At 39.9% G+C, this 20,059-nt stretch overlaps 1 protein-coding gene and 2 long non-coding RNA genes across 10 annotated transcripts; 2 read left to right on the top strand and 1 right to left on the bottom strand.

Annotated features, from left to right (window-relative positions):
* Positions 1-599: 599 nt before the first annotated feature.
* Positions 600-16,973, top strand: LOC147751815 (uncharacterized). 8 transcript variants are annotated; one of them, XR_015315840.1, is made up of 3 exons: positions 665-6,985; positions 7,140-8,504; positions 10,133-10,263. It is a non-coding gene; the product is annotated as an uncharacterized LOC147751815 (long non-coding RNA). The 8 variants fall into 8 exon arrangements; XR_015315841.1 differs by having other exon boundaries at positions 665-6,875; XR_015315842.1 differs by having other exon boundaries at positions 665-6,852.
* Positions 7,601-19,278, bottom strand: LOC111272783 (uncharacterized). The gene is made up of 14 exons (XM_022854411.2): positions 19,181-19,278; positions 18,179-18,437; positions 16,840-17,219; positions 16,275-16,460; positions 15,910-16,077; positions 14,198-14,371; positions 13,671-13,840; positions 13,123-13,321; positions 12,688-12,962; positions 12,417-12,546; positions 11,833-12,139; positions 11,277-11,404; positions 11,068-11,150; positions 7,601-10,458 (listed from the first exon to the last, which is right to left on the bottom strand). Exons 1-14 carry the CDS (start codon positions 19,206-19,208, stop codon positions 10,048-10,050), a joined length of 2,898 nt encoding a protein of 965 aa, XP_022710146.1. The 5' UTR covers positions 19,209-19,278; the 3' UTR covers positions 7,601-10,047.
* LOC111272784 (uncharacterized) lies at positions 12,133-12,889 on the top strand. The gene is made up of 3 exons (XR_002687719.2): positions 12,133-12,272; positions 12,438-12,570; positions 12,801-12,889. It is a non-coding gene; the product is annotated as an uncharacterized LOC111272784 (long non-coding RNA).
* Positions 19,279-20,059: the final 781 nt, after the last annotated feature.

Genomic DNA, 20,059 nt, shown 5'->3' on the forward strand with positions numbered 1-20,059 from the left:
CAATGTCCTTGTTTGTACGATTTGTGGAGAACTTAAAAAGTGCGTAAGATTTACAAGAACATTAGAAAGAAATTTTGCTCAGGACGGGGTAGAAAAATTAATAATCTCATTCGGTAAACATTGTTTCGGTTTAGATATTAATCGATTCTCTTTTAAATGAAATCACCCATCGGTAAAAATAACTAAATAATACTTTTAAGCCTGTAAATATTAATGCTAAGAGGTTTTAGTAGTGTTTAAAATGCTCTTAAATACATATTCAACGCTTCCTGCCCTGAGCTACGTTGCATATCAGGACTACGATAACAGGCAAGATGACACACGCAAATGTGTGTTACGACAAGACTGGTGTTACTGAGTCTACTTAGCTAACTTATCGCACCTCGTTCGATAGAAAAACTCGTACTTGTTTCCGATTTATCCTCTAATAAAGAAAACTTTTGCGACAGTAATTGCCCTACAATTTCAACTCGAAAAACAGTCGGAGCTCTAAACTATAAGAGTAAATGTCCAGACTATTTGTATAAAAAACACAGATCCTGCTATCCAACCTATTTTGAAGACATTTTAAAATGCATTTGCTTCTCGTAGATCTATATAAAAGAACATAACTAATAAACTATAGCTAATGAAGACCTACTTGCAGTAACCGGCTTTCGATTAATTTCAACTCAGTCTATTGCGAAAATTTACTGCCGCTCCAAATCTTAGAACTTATTCGTTTTATTTTGATGTGTGCTCTGTTGATTTGCGGTTGCCAACCGAAACCGCCGAAAGACCGTAAAATGCAACGCGATCGTAACGCAATACACGGAAAGCATGGTCGACCACAATGGCTCTGAAATAATGATTTGCGGAAGTTCATTGGGAAAAACTGCAAAGCCGACAGGAGATCTGAGCTACTGGTACACGTACGAAAAGAAGAAAGCAACGAAGGTTTTGTAAAGGATTAAAGATAAATGATCAGTATTCAGCAGTCTCTGGCAAGGCTTGTTCTCGTATTTATAGAGTTTAAGGCGTTGATTCGAAACGCAAGTTACGTTCGGTGGCGAAAATTATGAACTGCAGACTCTCTTGCTTCGATATAACTTTCCTGTCATCAGTGTCAGTTGCAAAGGCTCTATAAGTACGCGTTATGCTCTAAAAATGAAAACATCACGTCTTTTTACTAAGAGATTGTTGCATTTTTTTAGTTTATTCAGCAATTTATTTAACGCCTTATCATCTGTACTGCATCAGTTGATGATACCCCCTTCAGTACTCTATCTAATCTTCGTTCGTTTTCATCTGTAATTATGTTTGTTGTCGACGTTACGCCTCCTTGACGTTCACCATCTTATCATTATCACCATCACTGTGATCATCATAATTAGGATACATTGTCACTTTTTTATTAACCTTAATAGCTGTTTTATTTACTATCGTTTATGATTTTTTTAATAATAAGTCGTGTCGATATATTATGTCTAGCAGACGACGACAGGGAAGGAAAGTGCAATGTGAATTCAACGGGTAGTAAAGCTTTAGATGACGCACTTTTGCTAAAGTTCCCGTTTCAATCAAAACCTAATAGATTTCCATCAGATCTCTTTCTAACAGAACTATTTTAAAAAAGCAGGTTGAAGACAGACCGCTATTGTAGCGAAGAAGCTCACAAGTAATAAGCAGTTTTAATGCTGTTGTAGTTGTGTGTATTTGTATGATGCGCGAACGTTGATATTTATTTAAAAACGTTTAATTTTTGTAGGATTTTCGGCTTTCATTGCCGCTGTTACAATATACTTGCTTATAAGGAAGGGCTTCTATCCTAATTAATCTTACCTTACGTATCGAACCCATTTTCCATATTCGAATTTTTCCTGAAGTGTGATTCTATAGGGTATTTTATAATGACATTTCTTGTTTGCGATGCCTTTAGCTCTATGCTTTAAACTGTTGTCGACCAAACGCACTGTTTTAAGTTAAAAAGGTGCATTTTATGCCCAAAGGTAGTTTTTGGGCTCATTTTTACACGAATAGGCTTTAGTTTGTTTTTTAAACCCGTTTTCTTCATTAACCCCTGTCTATTTTTATTATCTTATGGTTACAAAAACCTGACTATTCTCAAGTATTTTATAACTACTGTTGGGCAAGTAGGTGCTTTCTCTAATCCACAAAAAAGTGACTCCAGATCTCCGAAATCCAGCATAGCGCCGTTCGCATACGCGCAAGGCCTTCCGAACCACGCGATATGTTTGTTGATTTTAGATAGAGCAACAGCCCTGGACGTAATGCAGGGAGTCATTATGTGAATTACAGACGATGGGATCTTCCGACCCTCTGCACCTGTCCGCCGATTTTGTTTTCAGCAATAGTTAGATGTTACTACTAATGATAGTATCGGCCCCTCTAGGTTAGTAAGGTATAAATTTTTGGTTCTTTACATTTTTACTTTTGCACTCAGGAGCTGAAATATGTTTCGTGCAGTTACAGTGGAGTGTTGTATTGTATCTATGCCGCCATAGACCGCTTCATTCATCAAAGTGGTCTTCATTTATCAATGTCCATTTTCATTAATGACGGCACCTCCCCCCCCACCCCCCAGACAACCTTGTCACGTTCCACCAACTGTTGTTAATACATCTCAGAGTCGCATGAGCCTACTCAAATGCTTCTTTAACTGATACCAACGAGAAGCAGTTAGTCAATATTTGTACCTCACTTATTCTTTGATTCGTTCAGCTAGATAGGTCTTCGGTTCGTCCTCTGAACTTTGCACCCTCATGCTACAATCGCGCTATCACTTTGTCCTGTCAACTAATAATATGCATAGTCTAAGAATAATGTATACTTAACGCACCATTCTTTTATCTTTAGCAGATGTTCATAGCATTAAGATTGTTTGTTTTTTACGATACTACGATAATGAGTCTGTATACCGGATCTATCATCCATTATATTGTTAGAGACACCGCTGAAGAACAACAAGTGCGCATTTCTGCGGTCGTTAAATAGATAACGTTATATTACGTGCAATTTAATGATGGGCTATCCTAACGAGAAGGGTCGCCATGAGCACGAATTCCCATTTCGGCACATATTGGTCAAAATTACAATCTTTCTTAGAAACTGCAGCGTTCGTAGGCCGTCACACAAACCATTGAGGAACAATCTAACGACCCGCACGAACTCACTGCGGGTAATGTCTCGTAATGTCATAACGTGCCTTTATTTTAAAAACTGGCCACTCGAGAACTTTTCACCATACCAGTTAATATCTTTCCATACAATACTAGCTGAGAGACATTAAACTTTTTGTCATTCGTTATGCTAATAAAAATTTCAAGAATTTCACAAGTTTATAGATGTGAAGTAATGATTAAGAAGGGTCGGACATTGTTTTTGATGACCCTCTCCATTTGCCATTCTTAACCAGATTGAATGCTTGCCACATTCAGCCTTTGCAGAAATTGACCTATATAAAATTTGAAAAAAAGCCTGTGCGATATCTTGAAATTGTGCAGACTAGTGTATAATGCCTCACAGACGTCCATAAGGGTTCTTTATGTAGAAACTGGCTGTGTATTATTCCCGCTTTTTATCATATGCGCAAAAATCGGTGCCAAGAACAACAGTTCTCAAATACAGAAAGACTACGTATGTACGTCTATGTTAATGTCTAGCATACATAACGTTTCGTTTACGGTGTACCTTGTCTGCAAATAAGGGAAATGCATATTTGTGTTACATATAGATGCAATATAATCCTATTTTGATTCGTCTTCATCATGTCGATATAATCTTCAACATGTTGAAACGTATATTATAATAGTAATGATTAGTATAGCAATATTGATGCAATTATAAAAAGGAACTATAAAAAAGGATATGATTGATATTCGATAGCGTACGTGCACGAGATTACTTGGTTGTTCGCTTAACGCCGATGACATTAATCTCGAAGCCATCCAGTGCAGAATTTTGTAAACGGCATGTCTACCTGTCTGAATTGTTAATAACAATTATGGCCATTGGATAGCTATTTCTCGTATAGCAAATCTCGTTTTCAGTTGCGCGGTGTATGATCGAAACACCTATATAGCCTATAATATTTCGGTTACTTCGTGTTAGTAAATTAGTCGGCTTAATCGCTTACTGCTGTTCGTGCTTCCGTTAGCTGGCGAGGCAAAAGACTATTACTTAATGTGGCATTGGTATTTCAACCGGTGTTGCTCATGATTGTCGGCGCTGAGTTACTATTTAATTAGCTCGTGTGCATATAAGTGTATATCTCTATGATGCGGTGTTATCGAATGAGTGTTTCATGCAAAGATAGAGGTGCTACCATTGAATGTTTCCAGTGAAGATCTCTGATGACCTTCTGTCACATTCTCTTTTTTAACCTGTTTATTATTAGAACCCTATTGGACAATGGGGAAAAATGCCTTTGTTCACAGTCGATTTTTCCATCAGTTTTAGCCAAGGGGGTAGCGTCGGTGATTATTTGTATTAAATGCGTATTGATATTTTTGAGTGTATATTTTGTGTAATGATAAAATTTGATAGGCAATTAAGTCTAAAAAGCTTTACACGCCTATTCAAAACTTATTTCAATTTCGCATTATAGAACAGACACGCATGCACCCTATACCTCCATAATCAAATATTCTGACAAATGCACGCTTTGCCCCAGGAGATTATTATGTACAAGCAATGGCCATATCCAAAGAAGATCTCTGTCTCCGAGGGTACCACCTAAAATAAGGTCCGAATCACTGCTGTGGCTATTCTGCCTAGGTGCAGGGTAACATAGTACCGATAATCTAAACCAGACAGAAACTCAGCCGTCCTACTGAGGGCACGACTGAAATTATACTATACCCAATCAAATACAGTCAGTACTTTTTGATATTCGGTTACCTTTAATTTGATGTGTTTTAGTCGAAAATGAATTTGATAATAACTTTTTTTCGAAAGGTGAGGTACCTATTCAGTTCTATAGGAAATCAGCTAAAAACATTATCACAAATGTTCGATCGAAAGTTTACACAGGGGCAATGTACGTTCAGTTTGCCAATTCAGTAATGAACGTCTGTTTAGTTAATACAGTCAATGTTGTTTTACTAGTTCTACACGTTATATATACTTAGAACAAGCAGTGAACACGTTTAGAAAGTAAATCGGATGTTGTCGTCATCTAAAAAAATAATAGCTTGCGATTTTTGTTGGCAGTTGTGCTAACTGAATATTACACCCTTCGTCCATTTTGAACGGCGCGGAAATGGGCCGTGGGGGGGGGGGGAGTGACATTTGTCTAGTTGACGATCAAACGTCTAGACTACTAGTTTTTTCGTTAGATAGATAGAATAGAGGGGAGCTGGTGGATTCGCGTTTCCAGCCCAGCTGATATTCGATGGCCATTTGGTCTGTACACTGTACGCAAGTATATAGATATATCGAAGATAAAACAGATTTTTTTTGCGTTTCACTCTTGTTGGCACGCCTGTGTACGGGTTCTTGATAGTTGTTTCTTTTATTTATATAAACTTTCCTAAAAATAAGTATACTTTTTTGACAGTATATGGACCGGTACCAATTACTAACCACTACTGTGAGGATCTGTTTTATGGCGCATTCGAAACGACTCCGGTGAAGATGACGAATTATGTTTCCAACAGGAGAAAGCCCCTGCACTTTATCGTCGTGATAATACTAGAAGATCTAAAAATCGTAATTGGGCTTCTGATTCAATAGCTTATCGTTACATAGATGTAGGTTTTTGTAGGTAAAATAGTAACCATATGTGAAGAAAAAACGAAGTTTAAATAATTCCCAGCTGTGAATATATTTTTTGGGACACAATATGGGGTATAAATCAATTAACTCCTAGACAATCAGTCCTCAATAATGCAGTGCGGCTTATGTTGTTCTTCCTGTTGGGATAATCTAAGGAGCGTGAAAATATTGGTAAACGGTGTATGTTGTGAGCGTGATTCGTGACAACCTGTCTGGTTATAGAAAAACTCGAATGGCAATTTCGTCACAATTGTCAATGGTGCGAATCTCAGTTAAATTTTCTGTAATAGCACAGAGATCACATCTAGGGTACTAATAGATGTCGAACAAGATGCTACATGTTCGTATGATTAGTATTATCGAACAGCGATCTTCGTGAGTAACAGTAAACGCGGCAGAAAGGAGTATTCGCTATTACTTGCCTTCAGTGCGCCACACACGGTTGATTAAATTACACTAGCTTTTTTGAACCTTATTGATTTTTTAAACCTAAATATTACTAATAATAATAATAAATATAAACGTCAATCATTATATATGTTATTATTCGTTGCAGGGACGAAATAATGCCACCTGTTGCGCTGGGTTTGTAACCAAGAGATATGTGCATGTTAGGAAAGTGCGCTTATTATTACATATATATATATAATTATTTTCCTTGTCGTAGTAGTTCTATAATTTGCCCACTATAATCAATGTATGAACGAGCATTAGCTATGTACAGAACATACGGTATAGTACAACCTGTCGTCGTCGTCTGCTAGAGCCCGTGGTCTGTTAAAGAACGAAAAATAAACATCAAAAACGAAGAACACAACCGGCTACCCATTCGCCACTGCATGAAGCCTGTTATCTTGTCGTTGAGCTTTTTTCTCTCCACTGCCTTTCTATTTGACAAAGTGAAACTGCTGGCACCATGCCCTTGCACGATGCATGTTGTGCAACATCTGTCAACAACAGCTTCTCGTTTATTGATACTATAGTTTGGTATTACTATGTCGAAGATTGTTAGACAAACGATAGTTATCTGTTATTGTTATTGAAGCCGGTTTTGAACCTCGCTGGGATCGTATATTGGTTGTTATTGCTTTTCAAGAATGGTTAGAATAGACCAACGTACACAGACATCTGATAATTATGATCAATATTCTGAGGTGACGTTTCAGCTTTTATCATGCTACTTACTTGAAAACGTGTACGTCACTCTCCGGTACGAAAAAACGTAAAATGACGCCCTCAATATCAGGGATTTGATTGGCGCTAAAGATTTTACTTTCAGATTAATTTTTTAAGCGCAAATAGGAAGTCTACCTCGTGTTAGAACTATCATTGTTAAAGTATTTCCATTGTCCTGTTTGACACAGTTGCCTGTAGTATTCCCACCAGGCCTAGGCATCGGATAAACGTGTGTTCGACCAAAACACTGCGCAGCCCTACAACAGCAGTAGCGATATGAGCGTCCGGGGGAAAACCGCGTCTGACAAGTGTGTAAGTCGTGTATGCGTTATCAGCATATTTGTAGAAGTGATTGCCCGTTGATATTACCAATGTAAATTCGGTTGTCTGTGCGCGTACATTCTGTGTGTGGCATGATAAATAGCGGAAATTGTACGAAAATTATTGTCACTATAATTATTGTTGTTGTTGATACTAGTTAGTACTGTTGAGACGTTCCCTTTTTATCTACTGGCCCTTTAGTGATCCGTTCCGTTTCCCCAGCAGTTTGAGTATAGAACAAGAACTCAATAAATGACAAAACTTACTTTTGACGTTGTCATTATCAGTCTACGTACACACTAAACTTAGAAAAATGTACAAGTATATATTTAGCTTTATGCTTGCTGTTGCATTGTATATTGTCATAGGTATGTTTATGGTCTCTCAATAATAGTGATAATAATACATTAATTATCGTCATCGTAAATAGTTTCATTAATATTTCGCTTTTCTATCTTCCTCCCTCTCAGTTTCTGATCATTAGTCTCATATTATGACTGTTTCGATCTTCAACTGACCTCTCACCATTATATGAAGTAATATTATCATGCATGATGTAAATATGATTGGGGTTATGTCACATATGATCATTCGTACTACTAGTCTTTTCTAAGTTAGTATTGTTTTTCTCATTTCATTGTCATTATTACAATTAATATTATTCTTATCAGAGTGTTATTATTAATTAGTACTATAGCGTCAATAATGTGAAGGGTGAGTCCCCTTGTAGTACGTCGCGGGGTACATGGAATTAATCCATTTTTAGCGTCTCATTTGGAGTTAGTACGCAGGGATCTGTACCTGGCCTCTGTGAATTGACCCTCAACCTTTCGATTCATTTCTTCCTCCTCATTCTTTCTCATCGACATATTTCCTCTTCATCGACAATATTATATATATATATATTGCCGTGAGCCGATCCAGGCTAAGCGAGACGACACTCCGGCGGCGGCGGCGGCGGCGGCTAAGAGTGGTCGACTTCGTCCTCTGAACATCTTACATGGAATTTTCTATATGAATGTATAGAATATACAAGCTACGTTGCATTTGGTAGTGTTATCGGCATTATTCTATATAATAATATTTGTTTCCTCCACGTCGTCTTATCATTAATAATTACACATTACACGGTCATGTTACAGCGTTTGGTTGATGATGTTGCGATGGTGGTCAGTGGTTGGCAGAAGTAAATACAGTAACACTAACAACGGTGAAAAAATCACCGAGACAAGGTAAATATGAAAGTTTCTTGACAGCAGTTGAGTGTAGGTAGGGTGTAGATGATGATGACATCGCGCAGAAGGTATTGTGCAATGTTAGCAGTGACGCTAATAGGAATAGCTATTACATCATCATCATCATCAGCAGCAGCATTATAAACTGTCACTTATTGTTGCGGCTGTACGTAGTTTAAAAGTGATACAAAACGGTAAACAGCAAACTGATCTTGTCATCCGCTTCCGTGCGCTCTCGTTATTCGACCACATCCGGTCCGTTTCCACCCATTCTGATCCTGTTCCATTCACACATGGCAATATTCATAGTTCTATCAATATCTAATTATTTTTCAGCACTGTGACATAATCTGCTTCTTTATATATATATTTGTTATTGTTCCTATTTTTTCATATCGTCTTTATCACCATATTTTTTTTACTACCATTAAGTCTATTTTCATTTTTCGAGCGATCGTTTGTGTCCTGCTCTTCCATCTGGAGCCAACAGGTCCGAACCTATGAGGTGTGGATTAAGAGGGTGTTTATCGAAACTCAAAAAGTTTGCTTAGAAATCCACTGTTCCTCATGGTATAGTATACCGGAAATTGGCATACATAGTCTCCGTATTGTGGACGACCCAAGACGTCTCGAAAGCTGGAAGACAGACTTCCTTGTTAATAATTTTTTTTCTCCAGTTTCGGTACATGGCTGGCATCAAGTGACAATCGAGAATGCATATTGGTCTCTTGTTAACTGTTTAAGTTAATGCATGAGTGCCAAAACTGCGCGTACGATTATCATGATAGATGGGACTTGCGTTGCACTTGCGCTTACCCATTTTTGCGTATCGTAATCAGTACTATCGTATTACTTGACACGACATATCTAGTCGTCAGGCGTGTTACCGTCGATTGCATTATTTCTGTCTGTGTAATACTAATAACAGCTGGCTAGCTTCTCCGCTGCGTTCTGGCTATCTTGTATGTATTATTGAGGTTTCATCGGAGGTTTGCGGCTTTAGAAGTGTCGCTGCTCTGATGGACATTTATCTGTTCTTGTCTGGCCGAGGTTATCTTGGAGAGAAACATTCGTCAGCTGATCAGACAGTTGTCAACCGGTCCATCAGTATGTTTGTCGTTCGTTTACTATTCTTCTTATGTATGGTTCATGTCAGATATATTTTCTAAATTGTATCTCGCCTATTATTGTTACCTAGGCGATCATGCTAATGCTTTCGCCCTGTAGCATCGGTTCTTAATTTACTCAGATCTTTCGCTCATATATTTATTTCTTCGTTTCTAGCCCTCGGACATCTATCGACTTATTGCTAACAATACAGCAGCAGTATAATATGATTAAATTGGTAATAATCAGTATTTTTGCGCTTGCGAGCAGCGCGATCTGTGTGGGACCACGCCCGAGCTTCTTCCGATTACGAGCCATTTGCTATTGTAATTCTTGCGCATCTTCACAGTATTCGTCTTGTCATTGTTAGCATTTTCAATATTATCGTTCGTCTCATAGTTCTTACGAGCCATAACTGCGTGCTGAACATCCCTCATACGTACCACTCCTGGGGATCTTTGACTTGTTCCGACTTCTTATTGCCGGCCACGGCCATACCTTTGTGCAACGTTGAATAGGCTGGCGCTCCGCCGGCGATGCCTCCGCCTGAAGCCACCCCGTACGGAATGCACGCACCACCACCGCCTCCAGGTCCGCCGGCACCTAAACCTCCAGGACCGATGGGCGCTCCCATTCCGGGACCTGCACCAGGGCCTGTGGCTCCAGTTTCACCGACACATGGATTATAGTATAAGCTGTTTGGCTTGCAGGCACCACCAGGTCTGCCAGTGCGAAACCGGTAGAGAAGCAATGCGAGTATGACGAGACTGACAAGTATTCCCGCTACGATGCCTATGACGAGTGCCGTTCCGTCGGCTGCCACTGCTGTGTCAACACGTGCAGGCTGTTAAATTAATTAATTAACAACGGTTATTATTATTATCATTTTCATTATTATTATTATTACCACATTGTAAGCAGACTTTCAACGAAGCGGAAAATGATTTTAGGGAAAATAATAATTCGTTCACGATGTAAAGTGCAGGTACATTGACGCAAAGTTTGGACTTCTAGTACAAGAAAGGTCGCTTAGAAGCCCTTAATAATTAAAGATGTTCCAAGTAAAATATATAGCGATGTATAAAAGGAAGGATTTTGAAAGATGATGATCAAGAAAAATGTTTACATAATGTTTAATCCGAAGCAGACAATCACGAATTTTATGTAAGAAATCGTTAGTTAGCTACTTCCGAAAGCGGGCGGCAACCTCGCAATTACCCTGGCTGTCTGTCTTTAACTCACTGATTAGGCACGAAAAAATTGTTCCGAGCGTCTGCCATAGGTTGCAAGCATTGAGATACCGTTAAGCGCTCAGATTCTACAGGCTGGGCGCGGCTAGCATAGAAAATAATAAGCTGTGAATATCGAAAATCTCAAATAAACACTGCACTACATATAAGTATAAAGTACTATATCCTATATAAAGTTCGTCATCATGATTATTTGAGTTTACCTTCGTTTTGCTTTTGTCTTTGTTGATCTGCGTCGGTGTGTGAACTTCAGGAATGGGTACGGAAAACACCTCCGGGATGCCCGCTGAAAATGAAATGCGCTACGGTTTAACATGTGCGTTTATTACTGTTTTGGTCCAGCATCATTCGGTTAAAATTAATTGTAGGTAGTTAGATAACGAAATCAAGTATATCAGAAGACAGCGTTTACTTGAAGTTGTTCGTGGCTTGAATGGTGGCCGTGTCGAGAATGTTTTAACGATGATCCATTCATGAGTGGTAGTTGTAGTTGATGGAGATGGAGTTGTGGACGTCGTCGAATATATCGACGTTGTCGTTCTAGATAAAATAGCAAAATCAAATACAGTGAAAAAATGTACCAGTTGTATCAAATGCATATACAAGGATTGTTCGTTGGGTCATTGGTAAACATTTAGTTTAAACACGCTACTTTAGGGACGATGTCTAATAGCTAACATATGTATAATATAATATACACATATATATATGTATCGGCAACAAATCAAAAGAGACGTCAGCATTCTTGACGTAAACAGCATCCGTTTTTTAAGCTTGTAATTATTCACTGAATTACAAACGTGGGAGTAATTCAGAACTTGCAAGCACTGAGATAGCGTTTTAAGCGTTCGGATTCTATGGGCTGGACGCGGTTAGCATGGGGGGTTACATAGAAATATGAATGCTTATTTAAATTACTTTACGTTACCTCCATCGCTTTGTTATAACGTTTATCCTCGTTCCATTACCTGGCCGTAGTCGTGGTTATTTGCGAGTGATCTCCGCTGTTCGGAGATTCGTAAGGAGCTCGGGGCGTTACAATAATACCGCTCGATTGCGATCTCGATCGAGTGGCATCGATTCCGTTGCCTGAACCTTCTTCGACACAGTCCTCGTCGTCATGACATGAATAGATGGCTTTCTTTTGTGAGGGTCGTGATGTCGTGCCGCCACTACCGGCCGAAAAACCAACGGAATTTCCGTTGTAATGTGGCGCCGAACTACGCCGTTGCGAAGGGATGTAAACGGCCGTTACGAGTTCATCGCCCCCGCCAGCTGCTCAGTGGTTCAAAGATCGTTCAAATGGACAGTTCGTAAATTTATGGAACAAAAAAAGAAACTACTCAAAAGAGTTTGTTAAACTATTGATTGTGCGCAAAGGAACCCAGGCCAATTTCTATAGATACAAGTACGTATAGTATGTTTCTTGCTTAAATATATATTTGCTGGCGGTTCATCCACAATTTACTTAGGCTTTACTGATTGTTCGTGTCGTTAACAATACGACCAGACCTGTACCGTCAGTGTGTGCAGTACGACTCTTTGTCATTACCTGAGTTACTATTGTCATCAGCCGCGTTATTGTTACAATCGGCGTCGTCATCGTCGCTTTCATAACATCCCGACCCTTCTGAGTAAACGAGGTCATCGCGTTCGTAAACTTCTACTGGAGGTTTCGCATCCTAAAAGAGAGGTCGAAATTAAAGGTGAGGCTCGAGCTAAGCTAATGTCTTAAAGATTCTGTGAAAGCTATATATTTCATCTAGCATGTAATGCAAATGTTGTATAAGTTTATTGGTGTATAATAAAAGGGAAGGACTTACGTTCAACATGAAAGGTTGATCTGCTGGGTAGTTATGTGCCGGGCTGTACTTGCTTTGAGCAAGGGACTGAAGGCGAGTGGCATCACCTTGAACAACGATATCGCCCCTTTCAGCGCTGAGCTCTAGGAGGCGAACTCCGTTAAGTACCACTCCGGACAAAACACCTCTGAACCCTTTAGATACTGCTGCTGACGCAGAACCAGATAACACGCCCCCGAGCTGAATCTTAACATCCGCTGAAATCCCACCTCCGACGGTTTCATCGGCTGCGCCATCTAATACAAGACTCAGGCGAAATGTGAGTGGGGAAATAAGAATCGAGTATACGTTTGCCATTTTTGTAAGTTAATCAAAATTGCTAGTACCTAATAAGTGGTAAATTATTACCATTTTCATAGCGAAGCATGCAAGTTCCATAGCGAAAATTGTACTCACGATCATCATCAGCTAGCTGTTGAAGCTGCTTATGTTTTCGAGTCTGTACGGGCAACTGGTCCAGTTGAAGTGTAGAGGCCCGCGCTCGGTGCGTGAATCTCACTATGTGATACTGTCTATCATGCACATAGACACCCGGCACATTCAGTGCATAATCCTCACCAGCCACGTTATAAATGGCAAACAAGACGCCGTCAATCTGAATCAGAAATTACTTATGCATTTAAAGCGTGCTTGCTTTTTGTTAATCAATAAATTGTACGTTTTCCACACTTCTTATATGTATGCGGATATCAAATGCAATACTTACTCCCATAATAAGAGCTCTAAGCCAATAATGTTGTATAAAAAAAAAGGAAGGGCAATTTTAATGTATAATATTTATATTTCGGCTACGAATGCTAGCACTTTTGTTATTTGTAAAAGAAGCAAGAAAGTCACAATTGTGGTCACATTATCGAATCGTTCGAATCTGATACTATAATATACATAAATAGATCTAGTAGGCTACATGAAGTGGGAGAATACAGTTCGAAATATAAGCTTACAATTTCGATTTGGATATAATCGCTCGTAGCGAGGAATTCAACTCGAATGAGTACAGCATTGTCAACTTCGGCGACTAAACCTAAAGCGAGTGCATCCCCGGCCCGGGGACGACGGAGAGCGGATGACGTAAGCAGCAAACCACCGCTATGAAATTCATATGATGCGCTTTCTGCAATAGTTAGGCCAGACAAAAGAGTCGTTTGTTATTGTTACGTATTTTACCCTGTTAACCTCCAGCGCTCAGCTGAAGATATGCTTGGACGACGCCCGCGGCTGGTGCTCAATAAACCTTTCTTAGGTTATTATAGGAACAGTGTTTCTAATTTGGTCTATTAGAAAAAAAAAGATGTACATATACCAACACGATCGTATCATTGGCGCGTGTAATTATAGATGGTAAACAAACTTTCTGAGCTGTCCCATTGTCATATTGTTAAAAAGCAGTGTGCGATAACGATTTTTTGACAGTAGCGACATGATAACACATTGTGTCGAATGTAGAAACTTATGTTTTTCTTTGTCGTACCTTGGGTGCACGTTGCTCCTCGGAACGACGTGAATGAGCAATCACAGCTGAACGAATGCCCACTGGAAGCAGCTGGGTCAGTTTGCTGTTTGTCTGCGTTCGGACTCCTGGAGTCCTTCTCGTGACAGACTCCCCCGTGGGCACAAGGTTTCGATGAACAACCGCTTGCTTTTCCTGCAATTTACAAAGTTCGGAGAAACAATGATGTCCGAAACAACTATATATAACTGACTCAGTGATTTCAGTTTACTGACTTGTCGCGCTAAATGGGCAAGCACATTATTGCTTTTATTGCGCAAGTTTTTCCCTTTCAAACTGTTCATCAAAATCCAGAGTTGTATCCCCGTAGCTAAAACAACGCTTAACTTAACGGCAGTACTAGACGCAAAACTCGAAACTAATTATTGTTGTCTCATGGAGCCAGAATTTCTCATTGATACTTTATTTAAATGTCGTCTAGCTCACAACAACATAAAGCTCTTGGGTTGACTTTAATTGAGCTGGAAAAAATAAGTATGAAATAACCGTTGTGAAGAACGTCCGTAGCTGCAGTTGAGTACCGTTTTATTTGCTCAAACCCCTCAATCTGACTACAATTATCCACACGTATAGCTTTAACATAATCTAGTTTCTAATCCCTATTTTACTGTGGTCAAGAAGTCTTTGTGTGCATCCCTCCGGCGGTCGGTCAGCCTGTAAAAGAAATTCCTCTAGTCAATCGCCCGACTATTTATCGGCATTAGTTGATGTAAACTGTGAGAACAAATCACTTGCCGTCCAACGAGACAAAGAGTAATTCAGAAAAAGGAAAGCTTTACGATCTGAAATTAGCCGGCTGAAAACTCTTCTTTGCTTTCCACGGCTAGAACGGTCTGTCTTGTTTTTTACCGTCTACGAAAGATCGACGAGTTGATTGACTGAGAAAAAGGTTTCTCAAGACACGGCTTCAGGGATGAACCAACGATAGTGGTTTGGGGTCGCTTGCAACTGATTTGACGGCAGCGTTAGCGTTCGGTGGACTGTAGTGCGCTGTACCAGAATGCAGTATAGCGATGCTAAAATGAATACCAATCCTAGTTTGCCCCGCCTTTGCTTTCATGCTGTTTAATCAGGCCGGCAATATGGAAGGCTCCACGCTACCCAACGTAGAGGGCGAAGGCGTTTATTAAGAGGCAATCTGTAGAGCGTTGTTCAAGCTTCGTTCAGATGACAGAGGTTCAGTTTCATTTACTAATTTTTTGCTGCCGGAAATTGAGATAAATATACGTAACTTGTTAGCTAAGGCACTTCGTAGTCCTGTTATACACGTATACGTATCATGGGACACTCACGAAAGACTCACAAAAGCGTCGGTAAATTTCACCGAATTAAAAGATGTGGGTAAGCGAAACACTTGTGGGGCCGCTTTGGCTATAGGCTGTTTAGCTTCTTGCTAGTTGGTCCGGACGGTGCTATGTCGATGTTACAGTTTTTCTGCGTGAATTTATCATTAATTATGTTATCGGAGTCCACTCTTTATATATAGGGCACGAAAAAAAGATCCTGTTGTTTACCGTTCGTCAAATAACCTGCTACATGGTCTATTCAGTTACAGACTCTCATCATACGAAATGGTAAGTAAAAACAAACAGAGCTGTTCTCTAAGGCCTATTTGGATCTTTTTAGTATTACCCATCAACGTAGGATTATACGAATTTTTTTCAATTTTTCACCTCGGCAACCTTGCGACACGACATCACTAGGGATAACAGCTTCTTCTGCCAACTTGATGCTTTGACCATTAACGTCCTCAACGCCGATGCAGCCCGCGAAGCCAGATTGCGATGAAACAGGGGCAGGGAGTATGCTGTACTCTCGTACACCGCCAATGTACACCAAACCTAATCAGAACATAGCAGATCGTACACGTTTACGCTTAGTTTTTCTTACGATGCTTTTGGTTAACTGTTTAACCCATTCTAACAACACCTGATACTAATAGATGTTCCCGCCAGCCTAACTGTGTTCAATGTCGGGTATCAGCTTTTAGTGGTCTTTTGTTCGTGTACCATGTGTTGTGCCGTGTACTAGACGCTACCTTGTAAAAGACTAGCGTCAAGGGTCTCCACTGCTCCAGCCTCCTGGTCATCAACACGAAGTCGTAGAAAGCCGGTCGTAGAGTGTACTCGAACTGAGTGCATAGCATTATCGCTCAACAGCAAGCGGTCATGAACGACGTCACTTCGATGGCTGACGCTTCCACTGTCACGGAGAGCATAAGCAGCTATACAATACAACATCCACATGCCGAGAAAGCAGAATTAAGACCGTTCGGTGACATGTCGGCGAAATACTATTAGAAAACATTTAAATTATTGCCACATCGGACAGAATAGCTGCTGGCGAACAGCAGTAATGCTTAAACCAGCATAAGCTCGTGTTGCTATTATCGTTATATTTCTTGTTGTCGCTTGATATCTAGCATGAGTATGGATAAATTATTCTTCGAATTCTGTTCTGATGAAATTTAGCTAGCTAATCTTTTAATCCGACATTCTCAAAACCAATATGGTTTGTATATACATAGTTTTTGAGCTTTGATATATTGTTTAAGTCATCGTAACGTGCATATTAATACGGTGTCCATAAAACCCCTCTCTTACATGATTGATAGGACGACGAGGAAAATGACGATGTTGACCTGTGTTGATGCCTAAGACTTTTCGATGAATCCTGACGGTCGCTTTGGCTCTCAAAACTGCTTCCATTGTTATTTGGCATCTCTCCACGCTGATGGCGTCCTGTTGAAACAGCCAACGTCGCTGCTGCGGCGCCATACGTCGCTGAAGGCTGGGTAACGATCATCTTGAGTCGAGCGTCCTCGAGTTCGAGGGTGAGCCCGCTTCCGTTAGCGCCAGGCCAATGAAGCACGAGACCGCTGTCAACCGTCGGCTGAATCCGGAGAGTGATCTCAAGTCCGCGAAAAGGCGACGCACTCAGCGCTACGAAGCCCGTGGGCGCCGAAAAAGTCGAGAAGTGCTCACTGTGCCGCGACAGCAACCAGTATGACATTAATAAATATTAATCTATATACAATAATGTGTTAATTAAGAGACGAATTCTTGGAGAATTTAAAGAATAATACACATGTGTGCTGCGTTACACGTCTGTTTACGAATTTAAAGTTCAAAGAAACTTCTTGAATGCTAGCCATGCCTCAACAAACCAAACGTTTGTTATGTGCCTGCGGCGAAGGCTACACCCTACGATCCTATTAAATCAGTTGAACTATAAAATCAGTCTTGTAATGAGACTTATTATAAAGAGGTACAGTACATTTGACGCTCACTTGATCAGACGTCAAATTTGATATTTCCATAGCGGTAGATAGTTTTGCTGACACAATGACATTTAACTTCTGAAATTATCAGTCTAACGGTTTAAAACATACTCTATGTATGCACGCATTCATACACGCAATCATACACTACTTGCGCACGCACAGAGCTGAACTTTCGAGTTTTTACCATTCAATCGAAAAAATTCACTCTGACATAAATATATTGATCCGGGAAAGTTAGTTGGGCTAACTTGAAAAGTTTAAATTAGCTTTGCCAAATGATCTATTAGATTTTTTTTATGCGATTTGTGTGCTTCGACATCAACAGTACATTGGCCATTTACTGTTATTAGAACTCTGTGAGGCATATATCTTCCACTTGATCACGAAGTACAAATTAAAAATGCGATAATCCACGGCGAAGTAAAGCTGAACGTTCTATCACCGAGTGCTCACCGAGTGTGTTCTATTTATAGAATTTAAATCCAACGTGAAGTGTTACTATATGTCCAAAACAAAAAACCCGTTATAGTTTTAACCGAATTATTTGCTCACACAATTCTCCATATACTTCTAGCAAAATAGTGAATAAAGCCGAAGATAATCTTCACTGAATTATTAACGTAAAGTTTTCATTTTTCCAAAAAAAAAACAATGTTTACCTTGAAAGGAGCAGCGACCCACTAGCTTGAATAAGTCCAGGCGGAAGAATGTTAGATTCAATGGAAAAACCAGAAATCTCTCCGGGTCTTAACGACTCTGACAAGGGTACTCCATTGACTCTAAGATGTTGAATTTCACCGACGAAGGAATGGGTCGCAATGGTGTCGGCACCGCCTCCATTTGTGCCCCCCTCGAACCGAAGGAGCTGGTGACCGAATCGAAGTGAACCCATACGAATCCGAACATTAGATGGAGTTTCTAGAACAGAATGAACCAGTACCTTTAGAATGAATTGTGCAGCGCCTTCTCGAGGTAGGCTGACCGGAAAACGCCTTGTTTCCTGATCACGTTCCGAAAGCGGTCCCGCTTTTGGCCATGCATCAAATTTCAAAGAGAACTAATACTGTTTAACGTATATTTTTTACCATGCGCTGCCTCTGCTGTTGCTTGGCGTTGCCGAGCACGGCATTTATAATATCGCAGCCACATTTGAAAGACGCCCAAGATTGTGCAGTCCCGTCGGCGTTCCCCTTTTTTATACGATTTGCTTGGATTGCAGATGTTCACACAGTTGGTTAGGCCTTACGATTCTGCCATGCTGTGTATGTAAGAAGCTTTCAGGTATTTCTGAACATGTGACCACATATGTCTATGGACATGGACCTACAGCGTGGTGCAACGAAAAGGTTTCCAAAAAAAAACACGGTACATTTCGTAATAGGCTGCGCTACCTTCTTTTATCGTACCTGAAGTTTGGGCAATCAATATTCGAAGCGCCTATATTACGGCTGAATCTTATTCTAATATATATGCAAATAAGCATTTTGGTATAAAAAAAAAAGTCTTTTTCAATGAATGCCTTAATATTCTTAAATGTTATTACTCATTTTTTTATCCTTCCTACTGTGGTTTACCATGTGCGAACGCGATTAAAACTGATTAACTTCAATGAATAGAAGACGCGCAAACTAGATCCAAATAACTGTTCGGCGCCTACAAACCTGCAAATGTTGACTCCTGATCAACCATAACAGCTACATTAGACGCTGTTCGCAAGATCCGAACATAATGCCATGTACTATCGTCCAAACCGTAGCCTGTTACCGTGACAACCTGCCGCGCAAAACATGACAAAAAATGCATCAAATATGTATATATATATATATATATATATATGATAAGGCAATAGATAATAAATCTCTCAGAGAAAAGAAACAACGTAACTTCAAGGGTTGGCCTTTTATCTACTATTTAAGAGTGTCTCGAGATCTACAACGTTTGTCTCTATGCGCACATGATTTAAAGCTCCAAATAACGTTCTGTTACGATAAGTTTCGCCTATTACTACTCTGCCTTGTTCGAGCCGAAGGACTTATCGTAGTCTAACATGTCTAGAAAGCTCGCAGAGCCCATCTGGTCATATGGGACTGATCAAATTTTCTGCTGGTGTTGATCAAAGTTTGAGCTGGGCAGTAAAAAATCGTACGCGTGGTGTTGCTATTATTTACGATAGTCGGCCAAAATTGCACTATCGATTCCGGTTAGTTAATCGAAGCTCTGCTTACGATGGATGCAGTTTTGTTTTTTCTCGTGGATACAGAGCTCGATCTAACCTTGTCATGGATAGGAAAGATTTCTTTATGCACGGCATCGTACAAAGATGCCATTTGTTCGCGTTGTTGGATATGCAGGCAGCGGATGTTTGTTTATTGCGACAACTTGGAAGAGATGAGGGAGCATCTATGAATCACATACTTTATTTATTGATACTTGTATAGACATTGCTACATGGCATCGATCATATACTAAACAGCAAAAATGCTATTTACAAAAAAAAAAAACATACATATATAAACCATCAAACGGAGAGACGAGTCGGC

Source organism: Varroa jacobsoni, unplaced genomic scaffold (genome assembly GCF_002532875.2).
Source record: "Varroa jacobsoni isolate VJ856 unplaced genomic scaffold, vjacob_1.0 contig03250, whole genome shotgun sequence".
NCBI classification, from domain to species: domain Eukaryota; kingdom Metazoa; phylum Arthropoda; class Arachnida; order Mesostigmata; family Varroidae; genus Varroa; species Varroa jacobsoni.